The 11,128-nt window shown below is 38.4% G+C and overlaps 1 protein-coding gene across 9 annotated transcripts in view; it reads left to right on the top strand.

Moving 5' to 3' along the window:
- Nucleotides 1–11,128, top strand: part of Akt3 (AKT serine/threonine kinase 3) — a 250,033-nt gene that overhangs the window by 226,408 nt on the left and 12,497 nt on the right. For all 9 annotated transcript variants that reach the window (XR_003843865.1, XM_029538449.1, XM_021198899.2 and 6 more), the window contains one exon: nt 1,279–1,366. Coding sequence is in view for 8 of the 9 variants with exons in the window: in XM_029538449.1 (XP_029394309.1) it covers nt 1,279–1,366 (88 nt within the window). In the remaining variant the exon portion in view is untranslated. The remainder of the gene's footprint in view (nt 1–1,278; nt 1,367–11,128) is intronic.

Genomic DNA, 11,128 nt, shown 5'->3' with positions numbered 1-11,128 from the left:
GAGGAAGGAAGGAAGGAAGGAAGGAAGGAAGGAAGGAAGGAAGGAAGGAAGGAAGGAAGGAAGGAAGGAAGGAAGGAAGGAGATGTGGGGGAAAGTTAACTCATTTGAAGAGCTTTTGGTTTCTCTGGCATTGTAAAGGCAGAGAGGTAGGTAAGGTGGTGTCCACTGTGCAGTCTCTCAGCAGTCAGTGCTCATGGTTGCTGTTTCTCAGGTCACTTCCTTCTCTGCCTTAACAGAAACAAAACAAAACAAACATGCCACACTCTGTGTTAGATCCCATTTCTGTGTGTTCCTTCATTTTTTTCTTTACTTCTTTGTTACCCTCCTTCCATCCCCCCCAACCCCCCAAGACAGGGTTTTTCTGTATAGCCCTGGCTGTCCTGGAATGCCTTCCATTCTTATTTTTCATATGTATATTCTTTTAAATAAATATATACTAAACTGAACCATAGAAGTCAGAAAACACTTGTATTTTCTTATCAAGTAACATTGTTTAAATAAAAATAACTTTTAACTTAGGTGTAATTTTAACTTTTAGTTTTATATTCTGAATTGTATAGTAAATTGAACTATGAGCATATTTCATAATAATATTGTTTCTTTATCATTCTTTTGAAATACAAATACAACCTGTGAGATTTTATATGGGATGGTGACGTCCAGGATAGTTTTATTGTTTTTCTTTTTGGGACACTCATGGTCTTGGTCTTTTTCTGTAGCCTTGGCTGTTCTGGAACTCACTTTGTAGAACAGCTTGTCTTTGAACTTACTGTGTAGACCAGGCTGCCCTCAAACTCAGAGATGTGCCTGCCTCGACCTCCCCAGGGTTGTGAATAACTACACTAGACTCACAGATCATTTTCTAACCATTTATTTACTTCAGAGTTGACATTAACAAAAGAACATTTTGACTCACTAAAAAAGGAGCAGTGGTAGAAGCACCCTTGCTTATATGTGTTGCTGCCATGTATTAAATCTCGTAACCCACAAAGGGGTGCAGTGTCTCTACCGCACAGTTAGTGCTGGTCACCTGGTGGTTACCCAGTCCCTCTCTCAAAGGGCCAAAGTCCCTTGCCTCTTCAGGCTTCTTTCCAAAGCCTTTGCCTTTTACCTTCATCTAGGGGTAGTATTACTTAGTAGCATAATTTAATTTTTATTTTTATGGCTATGCATTTCAAAAATTATTTAAACACACTAAATTTTATCTACAGGAAACTTCTTTTTGTTTAACTTATATAAATGTTTTATACTTGTTTAATTTTTTTCTTATTCTTACAGCCTTGGTGGAGGGCCGGATGATGCAAAAGAAATCATGAGGCATAGTTTTTTTTCTGGAGTAAACTGGCAAGATGTATATGACAAAAAGGTAAGATGTCTCTAAGGTTCTCTACACCTCAAAAATTTGCCTCAGTAAACTTGAATGATACAACCATATTTTTTTGTTTTGCTTTGGAATTGAAGTTATGTTAAAAAAAATTTAAAGAAAAAAGTTTTGTTATTTAACAAACAAATCTATGATTTTATTTAAATTATCTCTATTACTTGTAAAATATTATTTTCCATAGAATGATTGCTACCAATTATGTTTCCTCACTTTTATTGTACAGTGCGTTTTTCTTGTGGGCTTTTGTTCATTTTTTTAGACTATGTTACACTTAGTTCAGCCTGTTTCTGGAGTTTGCTGTGCGTTCTTGGACCACCTTCAGGCATAATGGTTCTCCAATGTGGGTCACAGCACTGGACTCCAGATATACTGCATAAGCCTGCCTTTTCCAGTTTTGAACTCTGCTTTGCCTTTGGACATTCTTCATACAAATACTGATTGAGATTTTTTAAATGCTTGCATAATTTTTTATGTGTGAATGTATAGGTGGGGGTGGGGGTGGGGGGCGCGGAATTGAAGTCAGATGTATATATACTACCATCTCTGTTCCTGGACCTGGAGCTCTCAGATCAGGCTGATGTGGGCAGAGAGCTCCAGGGATCTACTTATCTCCCCCTTAGCTGTGAGGAATCACTGTGTGCTACCACATGGAGCTTTTTACGTCGGTACTGGAAATCTGAACTCACATTCTGATGTTTATGAGCCCTGTACTTTGCATAATGAGAGCTCTCCTGCCCTTTCTATAAAATTTTAATGTGAAAAGTTGATGAAATACAGTAATTTACTTAGAAATTTTATCTAATTATTTTGTCTAATCTANCCATTTTATGTGTCCTTATTTTTATCTGAAACATCATTTGTTTTGTGCCAAATAATTTTCTCTTTGAGCCCCTTTGGAGTATCACAGTACAAATGATATGGGAGATGACTGGTATTTCATTTTTATATAATGTTGTTGCCAGTGGGAAATATGATTTTTCTCCCCAGTCCTGTAACTAAGCAATAAAATAATTGTCCATTTAAATAATTTGTTCAAAGCTCCCCTTCCACCCACCTCACATATAGTTTCTCAGGTGTGAAAGCACTGTGGTGTATGCTAGGTCCTTCCCAGCCTCTGTGAGACTCAGGGGCATTCTGAAATGGTGTAATCGATAATTGCATCCACTTTATATCACTAGTGGTGTTCCTCATGAGATGCATGTGTGCCTAAGAAGGCTTCTGTAAGCTCTGCCCTGCCTTTATCACAACTTTCCACCACAAAAGAACTGGAAGTAGTGCATGGTCAGGGACTCTCTTTGACATAAATTACTATACAGTGCAACTTAATATCCCTTGAACATACCCTGTCCATGAAGTATTCTTTAGTAAGAACAAAAGGGCAGGTTGTGTGGTTCAGTGGCAGGGCTCTTGCTTGGCATGTGTGGGTACCTGCTTTCCATCCCTTGCACCACACATACGAAGTGAATAAAAATAAATGGAACTAGAAAGAAGAAAGGAAACATTCCTTTAAAAGACAATGGTAAGGATGTATTGTTGCACTTCTAACCTACAAAAGGAGAGCATGGCTTTCCTTAGTGTTTAGATAGTCACATGAAATGGCTGTTGGCAATACTGAAGAAAGCTCTAGAAACCAAGCAGTATGTCCACGAAGAGATGCTTTGCCTGTTTCCTGGGCAGAGTAAAGATGATCCTACAGTTAAGATAACCAGGCATCCAGCTTTGAGGATAGAAATTGGACAAGGAGAAGAGGCAGCCAAAGTGGAACTTTATGAAACTTCTGTACAGAAACTATTTCATAAGTATAAAGCTTGTTATAAGATATACGATCACAAAATGTCAGTTTCTATGAACAGTAGAATGACCATGGACTCATACCTTCTATAAGTGTCCTGCTTTTCTGGTAGAGAGCTGGTATTTTCAAACAGCCTTACATAGTCGGTAACGACCTAACCACAGCACCCATCGATGTTGTTTCTGGGTTCATATAGCACAAATAAGTAAAGCACTAACTCTCAGATCTTCTAATAACAGTAGCAATTTTAACAAAGTTAGTAAAAAGTCTGGAGTTTTGGAAATATTAATCATGAACTAAACTGTGAAATTGGAAAATTTGCAGGGTCTTTATATTTTTAAAATGTGTAACTTTGACTAGTGAGATGGCTCAGTGAGTAAAAGGCACTTGTCCCCAAGCCTGGGAGCCTCATTCCATTCCCATGATGTACATGGGGAAAGGGGATGACCTACTTCTGAAAGTTGTCCTCTGACCTTCACATATGAGCTGTGCCACATGCAGATCCTTCTGCACACACTCAAATAAGTAAATGTAATAAAAAATTAAATTGGGTTGGCATTTTGTTACTTACCAATAAACTTTGTGTGTTTATTATTTCATAAATTAGTCCTTAATTAATGCCTGTTTTCTAATTAATTTCTTTTTAGACAGGGTCTCACTGTGTATCCCTGGGTAACCTAGAACTGACTGTGATAATCAGACTGGCCTTGAAATCACAAAGATCCGCCTCACTCTTTTTCTAAATTTTTGTCGTAAAATAGAGACGACATATTTAGTATCTTTAAACCACATCTAAACCATTCTCTATAAAAGAAAAAATAGAAAATTAACTAATTGTAGAGGAACACAGAAACAAAGTTAGAAGAGCTGGTCCTCTATTCTGGACTCTTTATCTTGCCCCCTTTTGTAGAAAGGGTCAAGCCACATGAGTCATAGATGACTGATAATCTTAGGACCCTTAAGCTTGGGAGACTTTTCTGGAAGGGTGTTTTCTAGTATGACTTTGTCGACACACCCTTTCCTCCTGTTTAAGACAGGGTCTTCCTATGCATGCTCTCCTGCCTCAGAAGCAAAATCCTCCCCCTCAGCCTCCTGGGGACTTGTTTACAGGTATTTTACTTTATTTGTGTATTTTAATTTTTTAAGAATCATTTATTTTTTGCTATGGATTTATTGCTTGCATGTGTATGTAGTGTGTGTGTGTGTGTGTGTGTGTGTGTGTGTGTGTGTGTGTGTGTGTGGTGTCTACAGAGGTTATAATGCTATATGCCATATGGCTTCTGGAGCCTGGGAACCAAACTTGAGTCCTCTCTAAGAACAGCTTCAGGTTTTTAAAGGATTAAATTAATTTGGCTTTTATTGATTAATCTCTGTTTCTGGGTTTATGATCTTATTTGTTTACTGCACATGTGTGTCTGTCTGTCTGTATTGGTGGTGGGCGGGCGGGCCTTCTGTGCTCGGCCACCATGCTGTGTTACTAGCCTCGTTTGATCATTCATCATTCAGCTGTTTTGAGTTTACTTTCCCGCTCTCCCCCGAGTTTCTTTAAGTTGAAATGATAATTATTATTGTGAGACAGTATGGTTGTTGCTGTTCTCACCAACTCACCACTCAGCTCAGTCCTGAGCTTTCTCTAGAGCAGTGATTCTTACCATGGGGTGCCACCCCCTTGGGGGTTGAATGACCCTTTCACAGAGGTCACGTACAACCTTTGGGAAACACAGATATACACATTACAATTCAGAACAATAGCAAAATTTCAGTTACGAAGTAGCAATGAAATAATTGTATGGTTGAGGTCACCACTATAACAGAAAATACATAAAAGGATCGCAGCATTTGTAAGGTTGAGAACCACTATACTAGGGACTGTCCAGTCTGTTTCTTTGGTTTTAAAATGCATTTTAATTTAAAAATATTTTAAATATTTTATTTATATAATGTGGGGAAGAGAGAAAAAGAACAACTAAATAATAGGGGCTGAGGAAGAACCAAATGGCTGTTCTGAATTTAAAAGTTTATTGAGCTTTCTTTGCATTTGGTTAATTTCTATTGTGTAATTTTTTTAATAATAAAGTTTTTTTATAAAATGAAAAGTTTAAATTATCAGGGACAGAGGGAGGAGGAGAAGAAGAAAACACAGATTCTGCTTTTCCTCTATAACATGTTTTTACCAAGATGCATCTATGGATATGGGACACATGTTCTGTGAAGATGGCAGATGGTGTGGTTCATGTCGTCAGCATCCTTCTGTGTACTGGTACTATCAGTTACTGACAAGCAGTTGTTGAAATCTTCAGCCACGATTGTAAACATCTTTTTAATTTTGCATTTCTTTTTTGGTTTTGTTTACTTTTTCATTTTTTTTCAGTGGTCCTCCTCAAGCTCAGTACTTTATCCATGCAAGGCCAGTGCTCTGCAGCTCGCTGCAGTCGAGCCCCCACACTCTGTATTTTGAGCTGTTGGCTGTATGTACACTTGAATTTAAGATTGTTTTATCTTGGGTAATTTACCCCTTAGCCCTTAGGTTATTTATTGATTTTCTTTTATTAAGTATACACTGTATGTATGTGTGTGTATGGGTGTATATGGGTGTGTGTGTGTGTAATATGTCTTTTCTTGTCATTTTTATTCAAATTATAAATAAGTAGATCCTGTTTTAACATATTCTTTTTTTCTTATTCACTGGATAACATGAGACTTAATGAAATGTGATGTATAGCTATCTGTCTGAGTTTAGATTGCTTTTTTTGCCTTTCTCTTTGTACACCTCTTTTGTGATTTGTTCAGTATTTCTGGTTCCATTTTTCTCTGTTATAATCTTACTAGCTGTGCCTGTTGTTCTCTTGGAAGTCATGTGTAGACTGCAGTGTCTGGCTCTCTCCTGGTCTGCTCGCAGCTGGAGTTATGTCACACAGAGCAGCAGACTTTTCCTCCCTCTGCCATTTCTGTGCTGCCATTTTGTAAGAGTTTTTTCTTTCATACAATAAATATTGCAGTATATGGTAAGTATACTTTTTGCTTATAGATAACTGTTCTGATCTTTTTAGCTCTAGGGATTAAACTCAGGCTGCATGCTTGCTGGGTTAGCTCTTCACCACAGGGCTGCAGCACTGAACTCTCAATAATACTGTCTCAAAGTGGTTACAAAGGCTCTCAATTCATTTCCTTTAGATCCATGTATCGACCAGGCAGTGTGTCTCCTGTGCGGTTTTCTTTAGTCAACACTCTAAGGCTGACTTTGGCACTACACTTCAGGCACTGTCCTTTCTTGCTTTGAAAACGTTCATAGGAAGATTTAAGGAAATATAATACTGAAAATCGTGGAAATAATGGTGTTTAAGAAAGGGACTAGGTAAAAGGAAAAGGCAGTAAAACTCGGCACGCCTGACCTGAGAGGCAGAGACTGGGTGCCAACAGCGGTGAGGTGCCTGCTAATGTGGTGCATGCTCTCAACTCTGAACAGGGTTGCTTCTGGGTTTGGTGGAAGGCAATAGTGTGAAGACCTTCCTAAGTGTTCTTGGTAGAGCAGTAGGGAGAAGAGTCTAGAAAAGAATCCAGTTACAAGTCAGCTTCAGTGATCTATGCTAACTTTCAGGGGTCTCATAGAACAGAATGAAGGCACCAAGGAAGCAAAAGGGAGTGTAGAGGAAGGGAGGGAGGGAATCTGTCTATCTATCTATCTATCTATCTGTCTATCTATCTATCTATCTATCTATCTATCTATCTATCTATCTATCTATCTATCTATCTATCTATAGATAACCTAAAGAAATAGGTACTGGTTTTAGGCTAAAAATACAAAGAGAAAGACAATAGAGGACTTATTTTGATTTTAATTCAAAAAGAAATTGTCTAAGGAACCAACATTTGAGTTAGAGCCAGAAAGAATGCAAATGTCTGGAGTCAGAGGCTAGAACTGGAGGACAGTTTCCTCTCCAGGAAGCAAGGATGATAACTTCGGTGGGAAATTCAAGTTTGGAGTGTAGTATAAGAATATAGATAAGTGGTTCTAAACATTGGGAACATACATGGTCAGGAGTGGAGTTTGATTGGAGAACACATAATTGCCACATCTACCTAACTGGTGATGTCATACCAATGTTATAGTGCAGCTCTCCCTTCTGAGTCAGGCAGGGACAGTCTGCCACCCCGTTAGAATTTCACTTGGAGGGCTGAGGGATTGATAGCAGTTGTCCAATGTTAATGGCTGTGATTGGTCTCAGGTAAGCTAAAGACAGGTCTCTAGGTATTGTCAAGTTGGTGTTTTTCTTATCACACTCAAATGATGACTTATTTTAAAATGTTATTCAAAGAAAGATGTATTCCAAATGTGTGCTAGACATTCTGATGGCTAACATCACAGTTGCTGCCGCCTTTTGATCATGAGGCATTTTACATAGGATATAAAAGACCAGACAGTTATTAAAATTAACATTGGTTATTTCATAAGATATAGCTTAAGCTTTAAGAAATGCACATATATATTTATTCATTCTTATAAGAAACTCACCTAAAACAAAATCTGGGGAAAAAATCATAGTGAATAGAAGCATTTAGTGACCAAGTACCAAAGGAAGTCTTGCTGTGGCTCTCAGTAGATGTGACAAGTGACTTGTGTCAGACAGAAATGTCAGGAGTACAAATTTAGTGAAAACATACTTTGCATTAAATTATAGCATCTATGGCAAGAAATACTTAAAATACAAAAAAACACCAATAGTCGTGCATTTATTTAACACACGTAAAACTATCCTGTTTCATGATGTAAAAGATTGAGCTTTGCTTTTACTTTCTGGGTTGTCTGTTTTATAGATCATTGATTTCTGCTGTAATTTTTTGTTTTCTTCTTTCTTAATTTTAACTTGTGTGCAGTGCCTACTTTGGGGGTTCTAGTTTCTGGCATATAAATATTCATGCCGTATAAATATGGTATAGACCTTGATTCCTTTTATATGTTTTGCATAGGATTGAAGTCAGATATGTAAACGCCAATTAAATTATATGGTTACAGAAAAAAATACACTCATTTCAAATTTCTAGTTCTATGTCAAGAATGCATCGAAAGCATTGATACAATTTACATATAGAACTTTACATATAACATAGTTAAACAGTATATGACATAGTTGGATTCATTTTATGTATACATTTTACATATTCCTGCTATTTCCAGTATGTATATGTATGTATACATATATATACTTGTGTGTGTGTATATATATATATATGTATATGTATATACACATATACATATATATACCCAAAATATAAAGTGAGTTTTTAAAATGAAAAACTGGGATAAAATAAACCAGAATTCCACATAAGAGTAACTACTATATCCTGTTGATTTAAAGAGATAAATATATAGTACCAAATTACTGAAACCTAAGGGTACTAAACCTCCTTTTGCAAATGTCTATGTCCTGGTGTTTTGATTCTTCTGTACTAACACGTAATAGTTGGGATTGGCACAGGTCATAAGGCAGCTAGGACACTGTAATCACAGCCTGTCACAGGAAGAGCCAGCGAGTGCTCTGTTCCTTAAACATCTCAACTTTAAAATAGAAAACAAAACAAACGGACAAACAAAAACCTAAATGTGCAAGTCATAAGTGATCCGGCTGCTAAGGGAAGACTGGGGAGGCTCATTTCAGAGATCTTAGTACTACATTCATGTTGCATTCCCAGCTGCAATAGAACTATGGGTTGTGATTTACTCTTGGGAATTTAAGAAAACCATCTTTCTGTATTCCTGTACTTATACTGTAAATAAACAAATATATCTCTTTAGAAAGATAGTGAATATTAGTATATGATTTGATGAAAGGGCAATGTGGAAGGAATATAAGGAATTGTAATTTTTCCTACTAAGTAATGTTATTTTTACACAAGTAGACTTAATTTTAAACATGCCTTTTCGATCAACTGAAATTAATGTCTTGAACAAGCTAGTTCACTATCACAATAGCAAAATAATCAAGATAATCCATACAGAAAGAGGACAGGATTATTTGACACACCATTTTAGAAGTTTTTACATATGACTGGCTGATTCCATTCCTGTTGGGCTTGTGGTGCGACAGATGGCACAGCCTGGTAGGAAGCTCATGGTCGAACAAGCTGTTCACTTATAGCAGCAAAGGAGAAATAAAAGGAAGGAACCTTAGTTTCATGGTCACCTTCAAGATCACAGTCTTCAGTGATCTCAGACAAAGCTAGGCCCATCTCCTAAAAGTCATCACCTTTCTGAAATCAAGTTTACCATATGACTTCTGTGGACATTCTCGTTATACTGTAGTAGCCCAGAATGTTGATTGACTGTTTGCATCATTTAGAACATTTTCTAAAATCAGAATTACTTTCAAAGAAAGTTCTGTTTGAAGTGTAATGTATTTGTTAGGAAAACATATCAAGTTTACACTTAATAGCACAGTTGCTATTTATTGAGTTAGCACACAAAGGCTAACAAGTGTATAGTTAAGTGTTCCTGATTTGCTAGGACATGCCAGTTTTTAAAGGGGGTGGGCTATACTGTTACACCTGATACAGGAATGCCTTAAAAGAGGTGTCTAGAGAAAAATAAAGATGGTGTGATAATATTGGCTAAAGGCAGTTTTTTATTTTTTAAAAATTTACTCACTTTACATACCAATATCAGCCCCCCTCCTCCCAGTACCACCTCAAATAGATTCTCCCCCCTTCTTACTTTTTTATTAATTATTTATTTATATTCTGAATGTTTCCACCCTTCCTGGTCTCCCCTCCAAGAGTTCTTTACCTGACCCCCTTCCCTGGGGCATCAAGTTTCTACAGGATAAAGCACATCCTTTCCCACTAAGGCCAGACAAGGCAATCTTCCACTACATCTGGAGTGAGCCCACAGACCAGCCCATGTATGCTCTTCAGTTGGTAGCCTAGCCTCTGGGAACTCAGGGGTCTGGGTTAGTTGATACTGTTGTTCAAGTTGATAGGATATGGGGTTGCAATCAATGTCAGCTCTTTCAGTCCTTCCCCTAATTCTTCCTTAGGGGTTCCGACCTCAGTCCAGTGGTTGACTGTAAGTATCTGCATCTGTCTCAGCCAGCTGCTGGTAGATCCTCTCAGAGGACAGCCATGCCAGGCTCCTGTCTGCAAGCACAACAGTAATAGTGACGAATCACAAGTGGAGCTGGTCCCTGGATGACCCTTCCTTCTATCCGCTTTGTTCTTGTCCCTGCATTTCCTTTAGACAGGAACAGTTCTGGGTCAAGAATTTTGAACATGGGTGGGTGGCCCCATGCCTCAAATGGGGCTTATGGTCTCTCCAGGTTCCATCTTCCCACTGTTGGGCATTTCGGCCAAGGTCATCCCCATTAGGTCCTGGGAGGCTTGCACATCCCTAGTATCTGGGACCTTCCAGAGCACCCTTTCCCCCACCCCCACCCCCACCCCACACACACTCAGCTGCATGTTTCCATTCATTCTCCTGGCCATCCAGGTCTGTTCCCTTGTCCCCCTTTTCTTACCCCTCTCCTCTCCCAGCCAGGTTCCTCCATCCCTCTGTTCTCCCTTCTAAGTGGGATGGAATCATCACACTTGGGCCTTCCTTCCTGTCATGCTTCATATGGTCTGTGAATTGTATCATGGGTATTCTGGACTTTTTGGCTAATATCCACATACCAGTGAATATATACCTACCTACCTCACTCAGGATATTTTCTAGTTCTATCCATTTATAAAGGCAAAAAATTTAAAACATCATATAGTACTACTATACTAGGGTTACCATAACAAAATGCCACAGAATAGGAGGGTGTGTATGTGTTTTCTTCTCTCTGTCTGTCTGTCTGTCTGTCTGTCTGTCTGCCTGTCTGCCTGCCTGCCTGCCTGCCTGTCTCTCTCTGTCTCTCTCTGTCTCTCTCTGTCTCTCTCTGTCTCTCTGTCTCTGTCTCTGTCTCTGTCTCTGTCTC

This window comes from Mus pahari, chromosome 5 (genome assembly GCF_900095145.1).
Source record: "Mus pahari chromosome 5, PAHARI_EIJ_v1.1, whole genome shotgun sequence".
Taxonomy (NCBI): domain Eukaryota; kingdom Metazoa; phylum Chordata; class Mammalia; order Rodentia; family Muridae; genus Mus; species Mus pahari.
The sequence above is the reverse complement of the archived record's forward strand: the minus strand, read 5'-3'. Positions and strand labels throughout refer to the sequence as shown.